Genomic DNA, 27,147 nt, shown 5'->3' on the forward strand with positions numbered 1-27,147 from the left:
AAAGGGGGAGGGCTTAGTAAGTGACCACCATGGTTGTTTGGCTGCCTTCTGAGGCTAAACCACAACACAAAAATTCATCCATAATTACATACATACAGTGTCCATGTGGTCCTACTGTTCCTTGTGGAGTGATTGCTCCTCATGCGTGACAGTCCTGAGTGACCATTTCATGGCAGCCACAGTTAGCTACTTCTACTCAGATCTTGAAATCAGAGCACTTAATGATAAATCGGGAAGATGGCTATGAACTCCTGGCAGAAAAATCAAGATAGGCCTATCACAAGCAGAGTTGAATATATATCCTTTTCTAAAAAGAATTGCATTCTATAATTTGAACTAACTCAGTTTTATTACTTGCTCTTTAAAATAAAATTTGCTTTTCATATAGGATAGGTCATGTGAAGCTGTTTCTACACAGTAGGTCTGTGTAATCAGCACTGTTTCTCTATTCTTCCTACTAAGATAGCTCCTACAATTCCTCAGATGGCCCTCACTTAGGAAAGAAATGATCAGGGAATTTTACACTTTTGAATATAGTATCACTGTTTCGTCATGCACAACAAACTGCCCAGATACATAGCAGTAATTACGTAAATGGTATGTACCCAACTTCTATGCTGGACAGCAACCAGGTTCCAGGCATTTCACTTCTCAGGTGGCATTCTCAAAGTCCATTTCAGCTGCAGTGATTGATCAGAAGTGATCACTTCTTTTGTTCTGGTCAAATAAGAAAAATTCACAGAATTGAGGACGTTAGAAATGAAGTTGATTTTTGTATTTGTGTAAAGATTCCACCAAAAGTAGGATCAAAGGAACGTGCCTTTGACTGTACAGGACTGCACTAACTACTCTATGTTATTCATGTTATTATTCAGGTACGTCATATGCTTTAAACAAAGATGACATTCTTTGCTTACATAAATGTCGTTTAGAGAGCCTTTTAGTGTTCTTTCTACTGAAAATATCTTCCCATAGTTAAGACATAAAATGGATATATACCAGTGAAATTTTCTTTTGCTAACTACTAATAGCTATTGAGAAATCATCCTGAACATATCTGTATTTTGTGACGAATGTAATATGTATGCCATGCTCAAAGTGACGTGTAAATACTTAAATATGAGAAGCTTCCAGCAATTCTACCTTCTTCATAAATATTTTATGGCATAGCTGCAGTAGAAAATATTTTTCTTTTACACAGCCTTTAAGTGGGAAATTGCCATAATTTGGCAACAATACTTGGAGACAAGATATTTTTAAAGTGAAATTTACTCAAGTATGAATTTAACAAAGTCTGTTACCTATTTTTGTTCTTTTAAAGATGTAGGAGTTTTGGCAGATGCAGTAAACCACTTCTCAATTGTCAAAAGAAACTGAGATAGCAACTTTATCATACTGCAAAACCATACCAAAATTATCTTAAGAAAACATACGAAAAGACCAACTGTTATTAATAAGGTCTTAATTCCCCAGAACATTAATTTACATGAGATTTTCCTTATTTGGTGTTTTTATTTCCTTCCCTCCTCCTTTTTTTAATGGACTGTACCCAAGAATTCTTTCTCAGGAAAGACCAAAGTTGGATACCTTCCAACCTCTCCTTATAATTGTAAGGCTTTCTATATCAAGATATTTTTGCAAAGAGACTACAGTTATATGATTTCTGGATAGGTTTTTTTTTTGTTGCAGATCAAAGCAGAATAGATTATAGATCTGTTTTAACTGATAACTGCCTGCTTCTTGCTGATACTTTTTATTGAATTTTGATGTAAAATGAAAAGGAATCGTGGACTTAAAACCATACGAATTAAAGCCACCTATGCAAAAATCACGTACGCAGTTAGTGCTTCTGTTGTTGTTATAGAACTGAAAGTTAAAATAATGTAAATGAAATGAAGCATGCAGCAAAGTAGTATCTTGTAGTGTAAATTAATTTTGTAGTACTCATCTGCGTGATCTTGTATATACTCTTATGGATAGCAATAGAATGAGCTTTGAGGGTTAGCCTTAAAAAGATGTACCCTTTCCATGTAAAGCAAGCTCATTCATATATTGATCAATAAAACAAGACCTAGAGCAATTCTTGAAGGACTCTTGTTATAATAAATTTCTTCTCTCACATAATATAAACAGTACAAACCGGTCAAGGTCCTTTTCTGTAATCATCTTGGAACCCTCTTGATGCACGTGCACAATAACAGGAAATGGGAGCGTAAATACAAAGAAGTACTCCTTTTACTGTTTCTCTGACAATCTGGAAGTAATTCAGCTAAACAAATTGATTTTTAAGTGTTTATTTTCTGGTCTCCCTCACTTCACAATAGATAATTATTCCCATGGACACATACAAGCTGGAATTCAGAGGAAAAAAACATTAAACGCACTGTTGTTTTAATACTAAAAAAAACCCCAGACATTAAGCAACACAGATATGTTTTTAGTAGCTGAAATATGTGGTGTATTAGATCTTGAGCACCATAATCTTGAAAGTCAAAAGTTCTAAGGTCAGATCAAGAAAGAAACCCTCATCTTCTTCTTCCAGAGGTCTTGTGGAACTGCTAGTGTCAGGTTTACAGATTTAGGGGATGCAAAAATTATGTAGTTCAAAAGCTAAGGAGGTCATTTTTTTTCAGTTTTACACTCATATGAGTATACCTCTGCACACGTTTAAGTGTGTGCATGTTGATAAATCTCAGTTTCTGAAATCTTGAGTGAATGGGTAGGGTGGGAAGGAACGCTGACTAAGTTACGAACGATGATCTGAAATTTGTTACATTTTTGTAGCAAAAATCATGGTCAAAGAAATTCAGGAGCAGTAGGCATGTTGAAACTTGAGTCCAGACCTTGGTTTTTAAACCCAGTGTTGCCATTTAAATCTATACGTAAGAGTAACATCTATACGTAACAGTAAAATATCTGATTCGCATAAGTTTTAATGGCTCTATAGTTCATAAGTGGCATAATGATTGAGTAATTAAGGCCATTTGGAATATTTGTGTATCAAAAATACACATAAATTATGTATCAAAAGTCAACTTCTTGTAAGCTCTTCTTATGACTCATGATTTTGAAGAACTATGTAATTAATCCTAAATACCTTGTACTTTGAAATAAAGCAGCAAATTTATCACAGTAGCAGTATATATCTGCTGAAGACAGATAGACAACAGTAGTACCAGGCTATTTTCAGCCTTTTTTCTGATGTTTTAAATGCATCAGGGCCACAGAAACTCAAGATGAGATGCCTTTTTGGAAGAACAGGGTAGAAGGTGCAGTTGAGCAAACTAATCATGATGTTACAGGGCAAATATTTCTAAAAAAGGAGTTTTTATTGACAGTGGTTTTAATCTAACCCTCACACAGCAATTACATGCTCCCAAATGTACAAGCCAAGATTAGTATTAGCTGTGGATTGCCATTACGTAATAAATAGAACAGAAGTCTTTGTCTTCTTAATGTGCAATATTGCTAACAACAATGTGCAGTTTCACATTTTGGAAAAGGAAATGGACAGCTCTGCAGATGGTTCTAGAGATGATGTGACTACTTCAGGTCAGTGAAATTACAGCAATTTATCTCAAAGTTGCTGGAGAAATCTCCTTACATTGGTTTTGTATGGATATGTTTATGAATTACTAACTAATTACTAATACTATAAGTAAGAATCAGGCCTTCTTAATACCAATTTGCTGCAGCAGTTTTCTTCAGTGTCTTCAATTAAAAGATATTCTCTGTTTTATTCCACAGCATCTGCATGCATAATGCAATACTAGAATAAATGAATAGATACTAGAATAAATTAATAAATGAGTAAATAGATAAATACATAAATACGAGAATAAAATGCAAAACTGATTCTTACAGTGTTGTATATTATCACATACTGCTTCATTAAATGTAACTAAAGGAACACTCTTTAAAACAAAATGTTATTTTTCACTACATGTATTTTAGTGGAATTTTACTGTATCTGTTACATGAGTAAGACAGCTGCCTGTGAATGTAAATCTTGGTTCTTCTATAGAAAGTGGCCGTGCAAGACATCATCACAGTTTATAACTACATATTTCTGAAGTGTTTGAACTTAATTGCAGTATTTAGAGGTAATAAGTGTCTTACATTTAGTGTAAAGTGTTTTCAATGACAGATATTTTTAAAGTGATAGATTTGTGGTGATTCGCTAAGAAATTATTTATGTATAGAGGTTTTCATTTGTTTTTGATGGATCACAATGTTAAGAAGATGAGGTGAATTGTAGTTATTAATAACAACTACGTGTGGTATTCATAGCAGTATATCTTACAATTTGTTTCACTTATTATAAGTATGTTTCACTAAGAACCAATATATTAAAAATCTGAGGAACTTTTTTTGAAAATAAAGCTTTTTTTAGCTCTTATACATACACTGAGATTTTTAAGAATATCTTAACCTGTTTGTTTTGAACCCTTTGAAGACCTTATTCTGACACACAACCACTGAATTTTTTTAAGTATCACATTTCGGGCAGAGCGGCAAAAGAGAAAAAAGAGAAAAAATAAATGCTTATTAGCTATTAAGAATTAACATAACTGAAAATACCAAAATATTTTAGTGAATTATAGAATAGTAAGCATCTTGTCTAGTTCATGGACTTCCTCTCTTTTTCAGGCAGAATTTCACTGGAAGTAAGATAAACATATATATGCTTACAGAAAAGATACATAACGATCCTGCTCACATGCTACCAGGTTACTGTATGTTTAATGTCCTCGAAAATACCTATGTATGTGCATGTAACACTACACAATAATTTCTTTCTCCAATAATATCTCCATACTAACCAAAAAAACCACTTTCCTCTTCTTATATTACAGTTGAGGACACATCTATGCAATATCATTACCAAATGAAAAGACTGAAAACAATTAATTCTAGAGAACATGGTGAGTTAATTTTCCTGCTAAAACATGAAACTGATCAGGCAAAAAATAAGGAGAATAAAACCTTTACAAAGCCATACATGTGCACACACATGCTTAAGAATTTGGCTTTCACAATACAGGTCACAGTGTTTCTCTGTGCTTGTAGTCTATTTTAAGGCTTAATTGAAGTGTAGTGATAGCCTTTTGCACATAGAAGGTATTTATGCAAGAGTACTCTTTCCTGGAATATTTCTAGATTGTCTTGTTTCTAGAGAAGGAAGGAAAAAAAACTCATGTAGTCTAACATTTTCTACTTTTTTAAGCATCAGATTTCAGTGAATTAACACATATTGACATTAAAAGTAGTTGACAGACAATCTCTATGTATTTCACCTTGAATCATATCAATTCTAGAATTAGCAAACAACTCAAGGACAGGGATAATTTTTGTTTTTTTCTTTGTTTTACACTCAGAATGTATGACTACCTTGTTGAAGTTTACAATACCCCTCACCTAATTTTTAAAGACCACAGGCATAAAACTATGTATTAAATGTACCATCCGAGCCATGTGCTAGCTTGTATTTCATTGGAAAGACCTATATCCCATTTTTTTAATATCTATTTCTATGTTTTGCAATGTTGTCATTTATTTGAAGAGTAAGAATAGGTAAATGCTAAGTATCTTATAGACACTTTAATTAAAGAAAAATCAAGTTCAGAGAGGGAAAGGTGGGTTTACGCAAACCTAGGTGTTTGGAATTGGGACAAGAATCTCTCACAAATTCAATACATTCTTGTCTGTGATTGGATTTAATTATTTTATTATTAGAATTTAAAAAAATAAAAATTTTATTCTGGCCTAACTGCACCAATGGACGTGGTAGGTACTGATTTAAAGTTTAGACAAAGTATATTCTTAAGGAATGAAAATCAAATTAAAATTTGCTGTGCTAAATATGAAATAATGTTAACATCCATTTATTTTGGATCAACTAAAAATTTGAATGAATGTGTTTCTCTTTTGCATGTTTTATATATTATATGAATAAAGGAAGTGCATATATTTGAAACTTGCCATTCAAATAGCTTCTCTGCAGCCTTTTCTTTTGTCTCTTCAAAATTTAATTTTTTCCTTTCTGTGAAAAATGCTTGGAGTAAAAATGAGAAAAAGCTGCAAAAAAACTTGTCTTTGTGTCTTTACTAATAAAGCTTGAGTTTCTATTAGATTTGATCTAGGAAAATCACAGTTGTGTCTTGGAGTTACAGTATTTTCATATGTAATTAATTCAAATACAATGTAAAAGCAACAGACCCCAGATGAAACAGGCAATTATCCTCTTCATAAGTCCATTAAACTGCAAACCAAGGTAATGCTTAGAGCCTGGTCTTCATCTGCTTTCTTTTAGTACTCATCTTTATTTGGGAGTTTTGGGGCTGTTTTGAATGCATAAGGAAATCAGAGAAAGAGAAACACAATAAAATACATCAGAAACACATACAGACTTGATGTTCATGCCAAGATATTAAGGGATTTACCTTTTCTATTTTGTTAAGCTTATGTGAAAATAGGTTCTCACTGTCAGAAGTCAAAGCCTAATCTGGGAAACCTAAAGTTTCTCATGACATTTGTTTTCTGTTTGTAGGATAGATGTACTGTAGAAACTGCAGAGTATGAAATGGTCTAAATACAGATCTGAGCATCTCTATAGACTTTGTCATTTCTCCTAAACACTGTGCAGTCATAGTCACTGCATGTGGATTATTGTAACACCTGAGGGTAGCCTGTTTATACTCCATGAGGTATTTGTTCAAGGTTTGCTAACTCCTTTTCTTTTCCCCGCAGTTATATTAAACTATGTGTAATGAATCTAATACATCGCTAATGTTATCTTTCCATAAAAGGTATTGTTCAGCTGTTCCAAGCACATATAATAAAGAAAAGTAGAAGGCAAGTAAAGTCCAGAAGATGTTACAGTCATAAACTTTTATTTAATTGTTGCAAATGGTTTCTGTTTCAAGTTTGTAATCTCCTGTTTGACCAGAGCATGGCTTTCAGAAAAGTCATCACAGCTTAGCATAAAGATATCAGCTGACAAAGGATGTAAAATATTCTGCTGTTTAAATACATCCACTATAGAAATGCTATCTTTATTCTAGTGTTAACTTCCAGTTTCCAGTTCCTGTTATGCCTTTCGCAGTTCTTTTTTTTTAAAAAATAATATTTTGTCATTGGTTACTTAGAGCTGAATAGCCACTCCTTCTTGTAGCGATCTCAAATTGATTTTTATTCTTCTAGAGAAGACTGAGAAATCTTATTTGGGCTACCAAAACCCAGGATAGCTTTAAATGCATATAATGTAATTACACTGCAAACTGTCTCCTGGTACACTGAGTAAAGTCTTCTCAACTCCTTCTCTCTGTCTTAATTTCTGTGTTTACTTGGGCAAGTAATCAAGTTTCACCTGGGTGGGATAAAGATTTGAAAAAAACAATGAACATATCCATTGCATTTAACAAACATATCCACGCCCTGTACAGGCTGCTGCTTGTTATAACCTGGAATGTCCTGCAATTCAGGTCTTCTGATTGACAAAATATCACTCACTGCCTGACAAACCAGGTAAAGCAAATCTCACAGTTCAGCGGTGTGCTACCACATATGTTTCAAGCAATCACTGATGTTAGCAAAACTTAAAGCCACCACAGCAGTGATGCTAAAGGGGAAAACAATCACTGGAGTGCTAAGGGGCAATCATTAGAGCAGTAAGAGGACCCACCTTCCAAGTCACCAAAGCAGTTTAAGAAGTGATTGCAGAAAATGTGAGAGAAAACTAGACTGCTAAGACAGAAAGCTTCCTTGAGAATTCATGATCAAGAACAAGGCAGCTGTAAGAGATAGAGATGGAATAAATTTTATGGAGCACATATGATTCCATTAAGTTGTAACATCAAAATGCAATGAAAATAGGGATAAAGGCAGAAATTGTAGTTACTGATGGTACTGTGGTAGTCATATGTTATTCTTTTGTGTAATTAGAATGTTATAGTAGAATTAGATCCATATATATGTTAGATCATATGAAAGAGTTTAAATCTTCACATTTTATTAGAGTGTTGCAGAATCTGTCTTCCATGCATCTAGTCATCAAGCCATTGCAGCTGAAGGCTGTCTTACTTTAAACATTGTGTAAATGACTAGAATTTATGGGGACAATTAGTGTTTCATATGAGTTTAGACATCAAGATTAATGTCTTATTTCCCAATGACATTTAAGGGATAACCTCAACAGTTTTAGATAGAAAGGCTTCCTAAATGTTTAGAATTTCATTCAGCTGAGGAATTTTTCTTTAGATTTTAGTAATACTTGATAAGGTTTCAGGGAACACAGGAGATCTTGACAAATTTAACTTCTTTTTCCTTTTCTGCCTGGGATGCTTTAAAGAAGTTTTCATTAAAAAGAGACAAAATTACAATGCTGCATCCTAATCTCATAGAATAACAACAAATAGTACAAACCACTTACCTGATGGTGTTTTCTCTTTGAGTAAAATTCTTTCAATTTATCCCAGGAATCTTTTTAAAGGGCCAAATTTTTCTTCCTCTACTTATTTGAGAAGACTTCTCAAGTCATTTCATCTTTCTTCCTGTCATTTATTGAAGTCTGCTTTTAATGGTCCATGTGTAAGAGCAAGTTTGACTTCAGGTGCATAATCCTGAAATCTTAATATGCAACTTTTTTCATAAACAACACAAAGAAGTTGACAGATCTGAAAGGTGCTTGTGTGAAAAGATAATTAAGTGCTTTAAAGAGTGTCAAGAGTCAATAGCTCAGCACTGTCAGCATTCTGGAGTATTACAGGCTATAATTAGATGGCATGGAGGCATAAGGGATGTTTGGCAGTTTATTTTAGCATAATCTCCAGGATTAAAATAAAAAGCTGCCTTGAAATGAGACACTATGAGTGAGGAGAGCAGGAAGATTAAAACCTCACACATGGTTTTATTGACATGCACAAACTGGTACTCTGTGAAGATGCCTTTGTTTTCAAAATTTCTGAGCATCTATCTAGTCTGTCTTATCTTATGTCCTAAATTTTGACTATGAAATCACTGGCACTTTTCTAATTTTCCAATTCTTTCCAATTCTTTTCCTCCTATTTCATTATGACACTTAGTGAGCGGCCTTTAATCAATAACATCATATACAACAAGGCAAATGATGTTACAAGAACTGTCAAACACTTCTAACCATGTTCAGAAACAAGATGTAGCCAGTTGCTACCAAATACTTGAAAAGCTGCAAAGAAAGCTTTAACAAATATAGTGCCTAAAATCTTTCTGTAATATATATGTATGAGAGTCAACATACAGGACAACATTGCAAGCAAAAAAACCAAACCAACCCACCTTTCTTTAATTTCTAAACAGTCTGCTGTAAGAAAAAAAAAATTTGCTGTTTCAGGAATTACCTTAAGAGGATAGAACAGTAAATATAAGTGGCTTTGATCTTGTGTTTAAATACACCAATGTTGATATCTGTTTCTTCAAAGATGACTGCATGAGATGCTTGGGTTTGATGAAACTAGTCCTAAAACAGACAAGAGAAAATGACTTGCAGATCCTGATATGTGATCTCTATTTGAAGACCTGCTCGTAAGTGAAATTTAGTAGGCAATTGAATTACCAAATTACCTGAGCAAAATTTTCAAAAAAACCTATTTGATTTAACTCTTGCTCTTTAAATCATGGAATAAGACTAGGTGGCTACTTGATTCCCAGATTGTATACTTCTGCAAATGTAATAATCCAATTCCTTTCTTTTTCACTCATTCATTACTAAGCCTACGCCTTGCGTTAACATAGCACCAACCATTTCAAAATCCCTAAGAGCTTAATATCTTGTTCAAGATAAAATCTGATATACTTATTCCTTACAAAATATTAGAAACTTAGGCTTTATACTGAATATTAATTCCCATCTTAGCTTAAGTTTTTGATATTTAGTATTGTAATTAATGTTTAGCTATGTAAGAAGTCATGTCATTACAGTTATGGTTAATAAAATATCAGTAGTCCATATTTCCATTATGAGTAGAGTAGCATTCTACTCAGTAGTTAGCAAGAACCAGAAATAAAATATCAGGTGTTTTAAAGCAGAAGATTACCTATCAGTGGAATTACCCAATGGCACAGAATAATTATTAATTACCATCATAATTGTTATTCACGAAGTAAAATGTTTCTGTGATACCTGTGTGCTTCCTTCCTTCACTGCTGTCCAACTGTTTAATGGTTTCTGAAGTTATGTACCTGAAGCCACAAAATACATTATACTACATCACATGCAAGATTAAGGTCTCAACATCATTTTCCGTTTCATAAATTTCACTTTGGAACAACCAAAGAAAGTGGAATACATTACAGATTGTACATTTGTTGTACAGTTTGTCCAAGAAGCAAGAAAAAGTTATGAATCTTCTCCATGCATCTTGTAATACTTGCAATTCTTTGCGTATTGCTCTTGTGGAAAGTTGATAGCATTAGCAGTCATTGGTAATGCCAGCTATTTCGCTTTGTTAAAGGCAATGGTTATCAAAGTCTCCCACAGTTAGCCAGACCTTTCCAACTTACTGTACATTAAGCCATGCTGTAATGATACACTATTTTCATCTAGATAAATTCAAATTGTTGTTGACTAAACAACCCCAATTCGCCCAGCAGCTCTTCATAAGGCTTGCTCCAGAGCCCCTTGAGCACCTCGTCAACCCATCGTTTAAATATCTCCAGGGACGGTGAATCAACGACATCCCTGGCAGCCTACTCCAGTTCCTGATAATCCTTTCACTGAAGAAATTTTTCCTAGTATCTAATCTCAATCTCCCCTGCTGCATCTTGAGGCCATTTCCTCTCGTACTATAGGTAGCAACCTAGGAGAAGAGACCAATACCTACCTCGCTGCAACCTCCTTTCACTTACTTATAAACAGGTTGAGGTCTTCCCTCAGCTTCCTTTTCTCCAGGCTAAACAACCCCACTTCTCCCAGTTGCTTCTCATAAGGCTTGTTCACCATCTTTGCTGGCCTCCTCTGGTTGTGCTCCAGCACTTCAATCTCCCTCTTGTAGTTAGAGGCCCAAGCCTGAACACAGTACTCGAGATGTGGCCTCACCACTGCTGAGTACAGGGGAAGGATGACTTTCCTGTTCCAGATGGCCCCACTGTTTCCGATACAGTCTAAGATGCCATTGGCCTTCTTGACCACTTGGGCACAGACTTATATTCAGCTGGCTTATTAACCAACACACCTCAGGTCTTTTTCCACCAGGCACCGTTCCGGTCACTCTTCCCAAACCTGTAGTGTTGCATGGTCCAAGTGCAGGACCCGGCAGTTGGCCTTGTTGAACTTCATACCATTGGTCACAGCCCATTGGTCCGGTCTGTCCAGATACCTCCTCAGACCCTTTCTACCATCAAGCAGACCAACACTTGTGCACAGCTTAGTGTCATCTGCAAACTTACTGAGGGCATGCCTAACCCCTTCATCAAGATCACTAATAAAGGTGCAGATCAGAACTGGACTCAACACTGAGCCCTGGGGAACACCACTTGTGACCAGTCTCCACCTGGATTTACCCCCTTTTATCACTGTTATCTGGGCCTGGCCATCCAGCCAGTTTATTACCCTTTCAGAGGGTGCACCTGTCCAGGCCAGCGGAAGCCAGTTTCTCAAGAAGAATACTGTAAGAAATGGTGTCAAAGGCTTTACTTAAGTCCAGGTGCGCTACACCCACAGCCTTTCCCTCACCCATTAAGCGGGTAAACTTGTCATAGAAGGATATCAGGTTAGTTTGGCAGGACCCGACTTTCATAAACCCACACTGACTGGGCCTGATCGTGCATGTGCTACGTGATAGCACTCAAGATGAACTGCTCCTTCCCTGCCACCGAGGTGAGATTGACAGGCCTGTAGTTCACTGAATCCTCCCTATGACCTGTTCTGTAAATGGGTGAAACATTTGCCAACCTCCAGTCAAGTGGAACTTTCCTGGTCAGCCAAGACTGCTGGTAGATGATGGAAAGGGACTTGGTGAGCATCTCCACCAGCTGCTGTAATAGTCTTGGGTAGATCCTACGCAGCCCCACAGACTCATGAATGTCTAATTGGCTGAGCAGGTCTCTAACCATTTCCTCTTGGAACACTGGAGCTTTGTTCTGCTACCCCTCCCTGTCTTCTGGCTCAGAAGGCTGAATACCCAGAGAACATCTGATCTTACTATTACAGACTGAGGCAAAGAGGGCATTAAGTACCTAGCCTTATCCTCGTCCTTTGTCACTATTGTTCCACCCTGCATCCAGTAAAGGATGGAGATACTGCTTGGCCTTTCTTTTTTTTTTTTTTATTAACTTGTTTGTAGAAACATTTTTTATTATCTTTCACATAGTTGGCCAATATAAGTTCTAGTTGGCCTTTAGCCCTTCTGTTTGTCTCTCTGTATGATCTCACTTCATCCTTGTAATCTTCCCGAGATGTCTGCCCCTTCTTCCAAAGCTCATAGACTTTCCTCTTTTTTTCTGAGATCCACCTCCGCTCTCTGCTCAGCCAAACCAGCTTTCTTCCCCGACGGATTGGTTTTTTTTCTACATATGAGGATGGCCTCCTATTGTACCACCTGGATTTTCTTCTTGATGAGCACCCAGCTTTCCTGGGCTCCTTTGCACTTTAGGACTGTCTCCCAAGGAACTGTATGTATCAAGCAGCCTTCTAAACAGTCCAAAGTCTGCTGTCCTGAAGTACAAGGTGGCAGTTCTGCTGACCCCTTCCTTACCTTTCCAAGAATCAATAATTCTGTCATTTTGTGATCCCTGTGCCCCAGGCATCCTCCAACCCTCACATCCCCACAAGGCCTTCTCTGTTCACAAGCAACAAGTCTAGTGGGGTGCCTTCCCTTGTTGGTTTACTGACCAGCTGTGGCAGGAAATTGTCTCATGCATACTCTAGGATCTTCCTACATTGTTTCCTTTCTGCTCTATTATACTTCTATTGGACATCTGGTAAGTTGAAGTCACCAACAAGAACAAAGGCTCTCAAATGTGACACTTCTCCCAGTTGCTTGTAGAATACCTCATCAGTATCCTCTTCCTGGCCAGCCAGTCTATAGCAAACTCCCACCACTGTATCTGCCTTATTGTGCATTCCACTGAGATTTACCCACACAACTCCTTCATCACCATCATTGAGCTCAAAGGAAAACACTCTCTGATACAAGGGGCTACCCAACTCCAGCTCTTTCCTCACCTATCCCACCTGAAGAATTCATAGCCAATCATGGCAGCTACTCAGTTATGTGAGTAGTTTTCTTGCCATACAATGATTTCTAGTTCCTACTGTTTGTTGCCTATGCTGCGTACATTGCTGTAGATGCACTTCAGTTGAGCTGTTGATCTTGCCACACTCCTGAGGGGAACAGTCTTAATTCCTAAATGATTACTTGCTGTCATTTCTAGCCCATCAATAACCTCTGCTTCTTTGCTGCCACTTGGAATGCTATTCTCCACCTCCTCTGACGTGGCAGACCAAAGGACTTGCTAGCACACCATCTCTCAGACACCGGAGTGCCATTGGTAGTAAGCCTGGTTTTGTCCCACTTTCACTGTATGTCTAGTTTAAGGCTCTTTTGATTAACCCTGTTAACTTCTTGGTAAGCACCCTTTTGCCCCTTGGGGACAAGTGTATCCTACCAATTGTCAGCAAGGCTGGTGTTGTGTGCCTCTTCTGAGGTATGTGACTTGGTGCTATTAGTAAGGTCCTCCTTTTAGTCGTTCAAGTTAGGCTCTCTTCCACATGACACTAGAGGATTTCCCCAGACTTCACCACCTGCCACATTTGTTGAGATATTTAATAACAAGCAATTCAGTATAGAAGGACTTCTTTCTCCAACTTCTGTAAGAGAGATTTGACCATTTCTGTTCTTTGAAATCAGGATTTTAGGTGTTTCCCTTTGAAAGAGTATTTAAAACTGTCAAATCCCGCTGGCATGGTATAAGAGCCATGGAAATATCACATTCGTAAACACTTTGTCAGAAGCATTCTATATTGACTGCTTTTAAGCCAAATGCTTAAAACCTGTGCTGTTGTGAAGTCTCGTTCTGCGACACTCCCCTACACTCACCCTTATCTCTTATATTCTTATATACCAAACTTGTTAATCAAAACACTTTGAAAATTATCTTCTTATAAGAGATGTTTACCCTCAGAATTTTTTATGCAAGCAAAAATTACATGTCCTTTATTTAAATTGTTTGGACTTTTCAGGTAAGTGTCGGAAGAAGAATAATGACTAGATGTAATTGAGTAAGACTTGCAAAAACATTTGAGAGAAGTCTTATAATACCGACTGTATTAGAAATTAAATAGTTACAATGTGAAAACAATATAACATAGTGGATCAATACCAGCCAAAAGAAAGCAAGTGGAGAGTGAGATTAAACTGACAGTAGGTTGCTGACAGCACAACGCTTCAGGATTCTGTACTCAGGTCCTGTGTAATTCTTTAAATACATGGACAGTCAAGATGGAATGTGGCTAATGAAATAGCACAGTTCCAAGTCGTAAGAATTACTTAAGTGTTCCTAAGGACTACGTGAAACTTCAGAGCTATCTAATTGTTCGAAATAGACTCACTGATAAAGAAGGGACACTACAAGGAAAACCTTCACTTCGTACACAGCTTTTGTCTTTCAAAAATTTCAGTGCTATAAAGGGGATGATATAGAGAGTATGTTTCCACTGTAAAAAAATTAATAGTAGAGCCCTCAACTAAAAATTTTAGTTTTCTAGTGACACGGGTCTCATCATCTCTAAAAGAATAGTGTAAAATTTAAAAGTGTTCAGTGAAAGATTAAGAAAATTATTAAATAGATGAGTTTTGAAGGAGTTGAGAAAACTTTGGAGAGACTGTAAAGGATTGATTTTAAATGTTAAAAAGGAAAAGAAGAATAAGAAACAGGATAAAAACTGAAAAAAAAGAGTAAATGTTAGAGAAGGAATAACAGAGGACATTCAGTTTCCTATTGTATAGCTAAAGAACAAGAGATCATTCAAGAAACCAATACAAATTTGCTAGTTAAAAACAATGCATATTTGTGAATGTAGTTGCCCACACAACTTCTTTGTAGCCAACAATTTTGCATAAGTCTAAAATGGGTTTGGAAGTTATAGACTCACAGAAAATCTGATAATTCTAATTGTCACTGCAGTTAAACATTTTGGGTGGTATTAAAACTACATTCCATGGAGTGCAAGAGCATAACTAACTAAAGGGTTTAGGTCATATAGTATTGATACAAATTATTCTATGTCTGAAAAAAATAAATCATTCTCCTTTCCTGAAACTTTCAGAACTGGGCAGTCTCCAAAATAGAATAGTTTTCACTACACTCAATATTGTATTGAAATCAATGTCACAATATTTTAGATTTCATATGCTTAAGTCTACTACCTGGAAAATTGTGATTTTTCTCCCATAACTTTGTTTATATCTCAAATGCTCTGTTAAGAAAACTAAACGTACCTTTATCTTACTTTGGTGATTTTTATGTCCATAGATACACAGTAAAGTAAATTCTTGTTTCAATGCTTAGATCTTGTATGACTAACCTCAAAGTGATTTTGAAAGTAGAATGTATGATCCTGAATAATTTAGACACCGTAAAAATCATGAAAATAATATAAAATTAATACATGCACACACACACTATAGACATGAAAGAGTATAAATAATTTGTTTCCAGAGTCAGGGAACACAGTTTTATTCTGGAATGCAACATGGTAGTTCTGAAAATTATTTGTGGTCAAAATATAGCTTTAATTTTTTCCTTCAAAAGAGACAGAGAGAAGTGAAAAATTACAAAGTCAGAATGATTTCTCTAAATAGTTACAGTGTAAGAAATTACTATAACTTAGTGCTTAGTATGTTTTGTGTGCTGTTGGAGAAACATAAAACCAAAAACTAAAATTCTCCAAAGCCCTTTCTGACTGTCTTAGAAAAAAATTAAATGGCAGAATATTAAATTGCACCTCTTGAAATTAATGGTTAACAAGAACAGAGATGACATGATTTCTTTCACATATGTGAGTACAATACAGTAAAAAATCTGATTCAAGAGTGTACGGAATTCCACCATATTTGGAGCAGGCTGGGGACGGTGAAAAAGGGAAGATAATGACAATATCTGTAAAACAGGCTTCCAGAAAAGGAGGACATAAAAAATGCTCAATGGGACATCAGACTTCTAAAAAAGACGTTGACATGTATAAGACCATTTCTAGGAAAAAGAGGAAATATGTGAACACTGGAGAAAAGGACAAGCATCTCAGGAAGACTGCAGAGATGAAGTGAGGTCATGTAGAGAGAAAATCAAAAGAGGTAAAGATGAAATAGAACTTAGATTGGTCATTCTGTGAAAGATAATAAAAAATGTTTCTACTAATATATTAATAAAAGAATCTCTATATTAAAGCACACAATGATCAGAAATTCTAAGTATGTAGTGTTATAAGGTTAGCGTCATATCCATGCTGCTCATGGGCTCTACTCTTATTGTGTGGCCAGGACATGAAGCTATATCCAAAGTAAGTGAAATTACCAAACATATGCTTTAAAGAGCATGCTCAGATGGAATGGTCATAGGAAAATGTAACTTGCTGCCTTTTCTTAGGGCATTCACCTATAAAAATACCAGTCATCTACATCTGAGATATCAGGTAAAGGAAAAAAATGCCAGCTAGATTATATCCTGAAAAATAAAATGCTATTGTCATACCAATCTAGCATAATAAACAATGTTGCTGAAAAACATAAAGCAACCTAATTGCATTTACTCTGCTGTTATATTCTACTGAGCTCCAGTGTGCATGTTGCAAAGAAGTAGTGGTCATTTATTATCTATATTTGCCTTGAAATCTTAAAATTTGTGGCAAATGCCATTTTTTAGATCTGTGTGCTTGGGATGTATTATACGTTTAGCAGAAGAATCTAACATTATTGAAAAGTCCAAATTTGATCATAAATGTCTACTCCTTTATCACATAGTCAGGTTTTGGAAAAAAATTCATGACTTTCAAGTATTTATTGGTATTTAAATTATGGTCCAATAATAAAATCAAACAGAAAAGCCAAAAAATATCTAAACTTAAAGTTAATACTTTGGCTTAAGCCCTAGTGATTATATTTTCACTGCCTTTACAGGATGCATAACTGCACTAAACATCAGCTGTCTCAGATTAACACTTGACAGATTTGAAGGGTTTTTAGTTCTTATCATAAATATTCTACCTGTGAGGTCTTCAATCTTATATGTTAGTTTCTTAAACATACTAAGAGATATTCAATGAACATTTTATAATATCTTAGCTAGCAGTCATTCTACAGTAACTTGAGTGGTTTCAAAAGATGCAATTCTTGTGAGTGAATGCATATGGATTTTCAGTGTACTAGATTAGATGCAAGTTCACATGCTTTAGAGAGCCTGCCCCCTTTATACAGTCTTGACATGGGGGCAGGGTGAAGATTGGTGATGAAGATTGTTATGTGTCAAAAGGAGTATGATTAAGTGACTCACCTTGTTTTCCATTATATATAATTTAAAAGCATACTGTCATGGTATTTTTCATAATTAAAAAAAGTCCTTGCTATTGTTAGTAATTATCCCTTTAATGCTTGACATTGAAATCTATTTCCTTACTGATTTATTTTCTCCTTTCTTTTGAAGTACTTGTGGATGAATTATTATGTACGAATATCAGGTGACTTAGTTTTATGATTTTTGTTAAGAGAGGGGAGAGCATTTCTTTGTATTTCACCTAGACGCTCTTCCTAACAACTCCTTGGCTGCTCTCACTCAATTCTCAAATCCATTTTATGTCTGTGGGCAAGCTGAAAGTGGCAATGCAGTGCCTCTTTGTGTAGTGGCTTGGTTTTCCATGCCGTGTAGAAAAACAGAGACATGAGGGGAAATGTCTTCAGCTGAAAACCTGAGTCTGTGTCAGGATATCTCTTCTTTTAGGAATACTGATGTGAGGACACAACATTCTCCTTCATCAATTTATTGCTTGACTTTTGTCTTTTATCACCTTGACTCCATTGCAGTCAGCTCCAATATATTGCCTGTACTCATCCATGACACTACCTGTCTACTTTTTTTAATCCTCTCAAACCCTAGTAATTCTGACAAAGATGTTTGCTAGATTACATTATATAGAATAGCATGACAAATTTTACAGTTCATATATTGTGAGGCTGAAATACGCAGCCTTACTTAATAATTGTCTTACTGAGTCAGATGCTCCGTTAGTCTGTTTTCCTGTTCCTCACTGATATGATACGTAGTTGTTGCCTACAGATAAAGAAAAGAAAACAGGGAAATAAAGATTGATTCTTCCATTCTTACAACTTTTCTCTTTCTGGAAATCTCCAGGTTAGGAACTTATTTTTAGCTGAAAATGGTGTCTAGACTGTTTTTTGGTAGATCTTGATAAAGCCTTCTGGTGGGTTGAACTTGATCAGCTGCAAGGCATCTACCCAGTCACTCTCTCACTATCCCTTTTTAGCAGAGTGGAGGAAGGGGAGGAAATAAGATTGAAGGAACCATAGGTTGATATAAAGACAGTCAGATCACTTAGGAATTACTGTCATGGGCAAAACATACTCATCTTCAGGAAAACTATTTTGATCTGTTATCAATTAAAATTGAGTTGGATGATAAGAAACAAAGACAAAGCCTAAAGTATATTCCACACCATTCTTTCCAGTGCCAACTTTTTTACTTCTGATTCCTCTGCCTTCTGCCTCCACATCCCAAGGAGCGAAAGGTGGGATGGGGAATGGAGGGTTGTGGTCAGATCATAACAGTTTCTCTCTGCCACTCGTTCCCCTCGCACCGTTTGCTGCTTTGCCGTGGGGTCCTTCATGGGCTGCAGGGAAATATCTTCTCTGCTATGGTCTCTCCCACAAGTTGCATGAGAATGTCTGCTTTCGTGCCTGCAGCACCTCTTCTGCCTCCTTCAATAACTTCATTGTTTGCAAGGTTGCTTCACACACTTTTTGTCCTTCACTCCTCTCCTATTATTTTAGTTTTTCAAGTATGTACTACAATTCAATTTTGTCTTGCTTTAAAAAGTACTTCCATTTATTTTAAACTCACTAATGTTAATTTTGTTTGTCTCCTCCTAGGTTTTGCATATGTGAAACGGTGAATAGCCATACCTCTTTTTCTTTTCTTTTCTTTCCTTTTCTTTTCTTTTCTTTTCTTTTCTTTTCTTTTCTTTTCTTTTCTTTTCTTTTCTTTTCTTTTCTTTTCTTTTCTTTTCTTTTCTTTTCTTTTCTTTTCTTTTCTTTTCTTTTCTTTTCTTTTCTTTTCTTTTCTTTTCTTTTCTTTCTGCCATTAACATTTTTATAGATAGCTGTCAAATTCTTGGCCATTGAAGAACATCTTTTGCTACTTTTTACAGAAACCATTCCATATTCCTGACTAACCTTGTCCTCTCTGTCTTTTATAGTTCTGTTCCATCTCTTTTGAGATGGGGATATCACTATTGAAACTGTGTGGTCACTAGGGTTTATACACATTTGTTTTATTTGCTGTTCTTTTCCTAGGAGGTGTTAGTATTCTGATGCTTTTTTTCTGGAGAGCAATTTAGAGAGTTGTCCATGGTAGCTCTGAAATCCATTTTCCTTCCAATAAGATTTAATTTAGAAGGTGTATTTTCTCTTTGTTCCTTATTTTTAGTTTATTACAATTTAATTTATTCTGTTTTTCCTCATCATTCTCTACTCTGAAATTCTTACTAATCTCAGATTTCCTTTCATCAACTGTTGTATACTATTACAATTCTTTTTTTTCAAATTGCTGTTTCCTCATGAACACAGTTCCTAGAAAAGACCTCTCTGGTGGAGTTTTCTGGTAGCCTTCCTCTCTGCTACATGTTGACTGCTTATTGTTTGTCTTTTTTTTAGTACCATTTAACACGTTATAAATTCATTTGAGGACCATCCATCATGCTCTTGAAAAGCTTTGCTTTTTTAATAGCTTTTAGAGAATGACCTTGACAAGAGTCTTCTGGAGCTCCAAACATACTACGTAGGCTGGATAACCTTTGCCACTTTTGCAAGAGCTCAAGCAGTACTTGAGTTGGCTCTGCCTATTCCTGCCACTACAGAAAACGGAACAGATTCAAGATGAGAACAAGACTTGCTGGCCGAGGACAGGTTGATGTAAAAGGCTTCCAGATGACTTTGCAGTCTTCTGCTTTTGGCCTCCCAAATTGTTGTTCCCACTGAGGTAATCTGAAGAGATGGTCCTACTCCTCAGGGTGCTGCTTGGAGCATTCGCAAACCTACTATTTCACCATCTTCTCAATGTTGTCTCCCACAGTACTTACACCAAATATATAATTGTACAAATGTGTACAAATGTACAATATACAAACCATTCAAGTGCTTTAAAACCACAAAGCACTTTTACTGTGTGTGATACATAATAGCTGAGCAAAGATGAAACTGTGAAGCCTTATGAGACAGCCTGTGGATTATCCACTGGTTCATATTTTGCATCTTCTGGCAATGCAGGAGTTGTAATTCTTTTCTTCATATGTAGAAAACCACCTAAACAAAGGAGTCCCTGTAGATTTTTTCCTGCTTTGAGAACAAATGACAGTTTCCTGGAAAAAGGTGGTTTATATGAAAATACTGGCTTGTGAGGATCTCTAATCCACTTGGATAATACTGCCAGAAATGGCCTGCAGTAAGCACTATAGTTACCAAAATGGTTTCTACTTCTTTCAGGCCGTCTTGATCCTTTAAGACCTCTCTCCAGCTTAAGTGTCTCACTTAAGAGTAGGGAATCTGTGTCCTGCTCCTTATCTAGAACCCTTAGTAAAACAGTCTTCTAGTGCCACAGATTGGGCTTTCTCTTGTAGCTGATGTGAAGATAAGTAGAATTGCTTTTACTTGTTAGTTCTTTTAAAGACTGTTACCCAGATAGAAGAGTTTACATTCAAAGAGTCTTTCCCTTGCACAGGGTGCAAGAGTTTGTCACAATGTAGTCCTAAAAAAGGTGGTAATATTTTTTGGGAAGATAATTCTAGATATATGCTCAAATAATTCAGTTTAGGAAAGGAAAAAGTGGAGTGAATGAGACTTTCTGAGAAGCAAAGGTTTTGCAAAAGACTATGCTAAACTTTCCAGGGCTCACGGTGAGGAATGTTATTGAGCCAATGGGCTAAGACCAAAATCAATCTTTCTCTAATCTCTGTCAAAATCCTTCATTTCTGAAAGGAGAAAAAACTCAACAACATTGAGCTAAATATTTAAGCCTGTCCTTCAGAAGAATATGGTGCTTATAGCCAAAATGTGATCCTGGAAATGCTTTTTCAGATGCATAGAATTTACCACAAAATCTTCCTTTTTTCCTTATAAATAACCCAGATGCCTAGAAAAATGCCTAGTAATGTGGAGTATGCACATATACAGAGTTGCTTCTATCTTGACAGACTGAGCAGCCTATGTCAAATCATTACTGAGAAATAGTTATTTCTCTGCATGACTCCTAACAGGTCTCTGTGTAAGCCCTCTCCAGACATGCACTACCTCCGTGATCATTTAAGATCTCTGAAATGTGGTCAATGTGCTTGCTATTATGAATTTCATTTTAAGCTACCAAACTGGGATACCTACATGTAAGAGAATTTAATTAAGTCCAGTCTGGAACCAGCCACCTCACACAAAAATTTGTGATGCTCAGCACTGCAGCATGTAAGCCAGTTTTTATAAAGCCTGAAAAAGTTAATTGTTGAGGTACAAAATTCTTTATTAGATCTGGCACTAAATCACCCGCTTTGTGAGTTCTTCTGTTCTTAATTTTGAAGACTGATAAGTCACCAGTCTGACATATAGATAGCAGAGAAGTAGCTGGTCATTTTCCACTATCTAAATATTTGCCATTGTTTATGATTTTTAAAACATTCTTTTTTTTTTCTTTTTTAAGACTCACCTTGACATCCTTTTGAATTATTAAGGGCTGGAAATGTTCATTAAGAAAGAGATTAGAAGACATAGAAGACACCAGTAATTATTTAAGGCCCAAGAAGGGACACATGAGGCTTTAGTGGATGATTGTATTAAATGAGTGGTTTAGTGATAAAGAGGTTGGAGTTAATCAATTGGTTAAAAATGTAGAGAGGCTGTGTGACTGAGTTTAGATTTGAAGGGTTTTACAAGTGACCACTTTGAGAGCCACATCTGGTTTGTATTTGTTTAATAATAGACTTGATGACTAGCTAATGGTGCACAACATCTAATGCTGTCTAAAAGTGGTGCTGGTAATGAGACATTGTGAGAGGCCTGAAATTCATTAGCAGGAAAAATCAGATATTTGTGATAATAAACATAATTTTAGAATAAAAATTATTTTTTAGATCTTGTGTTGAATTAGTTCAGAATATAGATTCCAAGAGTTTATTTGACAATAACAGCTATTTGTATGCCTTAATTTCCTGAATTTTTCAACTCTTCTTCATTATCTATGACTTGTAAAGATACAGTTGATACTTTCTATCTACAGTAGGAAATGATAATTGGAATCAGCCAGATCCACTGGTTAAGAAAGTCAGCAGCAAGCAACAAGGCAGAAGTGCCTGCCTTCTAATCTAGCTTGTTTTTGTCACATTCAGTAAAAATGAGAAGTTTCTCTTCTACAGTAGATTAACTGTTCTTGTAAAAGAAGTTAGTCATAAATAAATGTCTTGCTGGGGTTTGGAAATTATTTTAGTGCAACATAGTTTATAAGATCTGGGTTTTACTTGTGAATTTCTAAGAAAACCTTAAAATATTTAAGAAAACGTAAATATTTCTTGAAGAATTATTACAGGAAGAGGTTAAAGACTTTATTATCAAGCAGTGTGACAGTGTTCAAGCTGTGCTGGTTTGGTTGGACATACAGTATCATTTGTGGTTTGATTGGATGACTGTCACTGTTAGATATAATTTAATAAGTGTGTTATGTATGAAATCTACATTTTTCTTCAGTAAACACTTAGAAATTTTGTTTAGATTTTTTTGTAATCTTAATACTGTTCATTTAAGTATGTGTATAGATTAAACTCAAAGACAGAGGGCAACGAATTCCTTAAAAAGATCAAACATAACAGTTCTAGTAAATATTTTTATGTTTTACTTTGTTCCACAAGAATTAAAAAATATATTTTTTTTTATTTTGATACCATTAATAGCAAAAAAACCCTACAAAGGAGCTGAGGAGAGAATAGGCTTCAAAACAGTAATGTCCTACTACCTTCACAGCTGACCTCTTAAGTTACAGTGGAGCTTGTTTGCAGAAAATCATGGAAGTCTTGATACATTGGTGGATGAAATGTTGGACTACCGTACTTCACAGGGATGAGACATTTTACTTGATAAAATATTTAATATAGCTTTTATAGAAAAAACTGATATGTCAACATTACAAACTGCTAATAGACTGTAAATAATGAAATGCTGGATATTTAAAACTTTTGGAATTGGAAGAGCTAAAATGATTTTTTGTTACATTCATTAATTAACAGCAGAAACTGAAAGAGCTGCTTATGGGTTTCAGAAATAGGTAATTCATACTGTTTTGAGAGTAAATTACTTGTCTAAAAGCAGGAATACAATATTAGTCCTGATTAATGTTAAACACTTTGTCCTTGCTCTCCTTTACACTTGTGAAAGAGTGGTAAGGAGAATATTAAGGCACAGTGGAGGATAAGGAATTATTTTGGATAGGCAGTGACAGTGGAGAAATTGAGGAGAACGAGATTTCTCAGCCAATATTTAATACGTTACAAGCAACACCTCATTGCTGTGCTCTTGACTCTCCCTTTTTTGCTGCCCTGCAGAAGTGGTAAGAAGCAATTGAAAATCTTCTGATCTCATCTGTAAAATGGATACATCTCAACTAGATGCAGCCCATGCACATGCAAGTCTCAGTTGTGATGTGTGCTGCTTTGTTACAGTGGATTGGTGGCCTGTCTTGTGAAAAAAAAAACCTGAGCAACAGATATAAGATATCTTTTTTAAAAAAATGTAGCATATTTTTAGAAGTCAAACTAAACCTGGAATTAGCTAAGAACCTACTCTTTTCAGAGGCAGCGTCTCTCTTTTCATTGAATAAGTTCTAATATATCAAAAATGTTATCCATATTCAAGATTGGTATTAAGTGCAAATCGAATTGGTCTGTCTTCCTGTTCAATATATTACTACTCTATGGTTTTCACCTAAAGATACAATTGTGCTTATTTGTCCCTGGTGTTATTTCATGGAAATGCTCTTATTACTGACTTATATCCATGATATCCTGACATGAATGCTAGGATCTCGGGTGAGCTAGGCAATGCATAGCAAACATGTAAATACACACACTATATATATGCACTATACTTATGACTTCCATTTATTTTTTTATGCATAATTGTGTGTGTGTTCCTTTCACATTGATGAAGTATTATGGGCTCCCTCTGGTGGGCCAAAACAATACTTTATATTTTAGAGTCATAGTAGAATACTGGGAGAACATTTAGCCTAGTAGAAAAGGGGTGCTTGTTCTGTGTATACAAGATTCAGACTTCTAATCTGGATTTCTTATCTACTTTTAATTTCTTTACAATTTGTGTCTATGCACAACAAACACTGTATTTTGACTGCTTAATACTCATTGCTTAAACATAATTCACTTGCAAGACATTTTAATGAAAAGGCTAGATAACCTGTGCTAAAGCTGAAGGTTCAGGTTTCGTGAATACTTGATGACTATAAATAAGAGAAGGAGCAAATCTCAGTGAAATCACACAGATACAGTTGTGACAGATCACTAAAAATTCAAATAAATATGTGTATTTTTTCAGAGTATCACACATTAAGTTATTTTACACGCTAAACCTAATTACACTGAAGAGTTTGTTGGGTCTATATCTCATTAGATTAATTGCTTGTTCAAAATCAGGTCTCTATCTTGGTTGATAGTGCTTTTCCTGTACAAATGTTTTTCTATGAATTTCTACATTTTCTATGGAATTATAATCTCATCTCTGTGAGGTGAATATTAAGCCTTCTTAATCCTGTCTTCCTTAATGTGCAGTTTCCTTAATTAGGCTATTTTCCTTACTTAATTAATTGATTGATTAATTCTTGTAACTTGTCTAAAATATATCCAAAATTTGTAGCAGAACTGAGTTATTCTATAGATACATAAAAGACAAAGGGAACTGCTTTAACTAAACAGAGATGAAAATTAAGTGAAACAATCAGACTAGGCTAAGAGTCTGAAATGATGTACATAAACAATGGTTGATTACATAAAAGTTCTTCACATCCAATTCTAACTTATTCAAGGTTGCTGCTTGTATGATTCTTTTTGCCAAAAGGGCCATTTTTTGAGATTATTTGACAGAATATATTTTTGTCTGATGTAGTGGTAGGCTTTGTTTCATCTCTTCCACAAATTTTGTATGTTTTTGTATTGTTGCAGTCCTTTATTATCTCTCTGCACAGATCAAGTTGTTTTACAAGAGACTACGACAAAAAAAATGTTCCATCAAACTGATAAAATGAAATATATCACTGTGTTTAGCTATGTTGTTAGACGTGAGTTTCCTATTATAAGAATAAGGCTCCCCAAATGGTATTGAAAAATGTCCCCGAGCTCAAGTGCAAACAAAACACAGAAATAATGTCTGACAATGACAAGAAGAACTTCAGGCTGAGAAAAGAAGAGGACAGGGCAAAACTTTTAATTTGTTAACCTGTTTTTCAAAGACCTGCCTAAAAGGCATCACTAAGCTTAGTGTGTCACTGTGATTAGGTGCATGGTTTTGTTGTTCTGAGTGTAAACTGGTAAAGCTTTGCCAGATGAATCATAACTGACACTAAGCTGACCCCAAATGCATTTAGGAATATTTTAAATACATATTCCAAACAGCCATTTTATCGTCAATAAGGGCTGCAGAAGAGTAGTAACCTCCACATGCATGGAGAAATGGGGAAACTTCTGATGAAAAGGTCTAGTTACAATACACTCTCTTCTCTTGTTAATGGCAGTGGATGCCTACGATCTTTGTCCTTACAGTTTGCCCCATATTTCTAAAGTTCTAATTTTATAATGGAGAAGATAAATTGTACTCTTAACTCTGTTTCAAATAGAGGAAAAACCTGAGATATAGGGAAAATTTCCAAAAGTCCAGAAGTTCTTGTCATCATGTCATCCTGTATTTACATAATAACATATCATTACATAGAGATAAACACAGTGATTATTTTATACATTTAGTAATGGCTATTAAAATGCTGATGCTCAGGTTTTAATGTTTTCTTTGTACTTATAGAGTACATTCCTCTCAGCTCTCCATGTGAGGACTGCGATGATGATGATGATGATAAAGATTATACTTTGTTTAGAATAGGAGAAGTAAGCCACAATCTGAGAGCTCAGGATTTGAAAATAATGATAATGGTCATGGGTTTATTTCCTATGTTCCTGGGAACATATGCAGAAATGACCCACATTTGACTACAGACAAAGGAAACTATTAAAAAATTCAGACTGTCGTATTCAGACCCTCAAGTTGGTTTGTAGGTCTATCCCTCGACACAGATGTTATGACACCGCGGGTTTTCAAAGTTTCAATAAGTATGCTGCAGTGTAATTTGGGGAAAATTTGGGGAAAATCTTTCTTTTTGCTCAGCTTCACCTTTGGTTTGAGGCTTTTATAGTGCATCCTTCTTATTACTAGCTGTATGCATTGAATTATCTGAATTATCTATTACTGAAGTTACCAAGTGAAATTAAAATAAAGGAGAATACTAAATAATTGCTTTATATAATAAACATTTATTCTCTTAGTTAATTCCAGCTGGTGTCCAGGTTTTGCTTGTAGTTTTCAACACACCTAATATTTGCTTCCAGAAGCAATCTGCTCCAAATTTCTTATTTCTATCCTTTCCACCATTAACTATACTTATGCATGTTAAGTTTCTAGCCCTGTTCTAGAGTACCTATTTCCAACCTTCTCCATGCACTGATTTGATATGACAAAAGCAAAAGAACTTCGGCTTCATTTATACTTTTAATGAAAATCAGAGTGATTGATTGATTAATTGATTGATTTCTGAGGTAATAACTAATGATGCTGTGAGTTAAACAGCGTTAAC

At 35.5% G+C, this 27,147-nt stretch overlaps 1 protein-coding gene across 3 annotated transcripts in view; it reads left to right on the forward strand.

Moving 5' to 3' along the window:
* Positions 1–27,147, forward strand: part of LOC104058407 (TLE family member 4, transcriptional corepressor) — a 296,638-nt gene that overhangs the window by 196,220 nt on the left and 73,271 nt on the right. The window contains exon 21 of one of the 3 annotated variants that reach the window (XM_054055172.1): positions 4,857–4,907. The exons of the other annotated variants lie outside the window; for them this stretch is intronic. Coding sequence (XP_053911147.1) covers positions 4,857–4,892 — 36 coding nt within the window. The 3' untranslated portion in view covers positions 4,893–4,907. Of the gene's footprint in view, positions 1–4,856; positions 4,908–27,147 lie in introns of those variants that run through there. 3 annotated transcript variants of the gene reach the window in all.

This window comes from Cuculus canorus, chromosome Z (assembly GCF_017976375.1).
Source record: "Cuculus canorus isolate bCucCan1 chromosome Z, bCucCan1.pri, whole genome shotgun sequence".
Taxonomy (NCBI): Eukaryota; Metazoa; Chordata; class Aves; order Cuculiformes; family Cuculidae; genus Cuculus; species Cuculus canorus.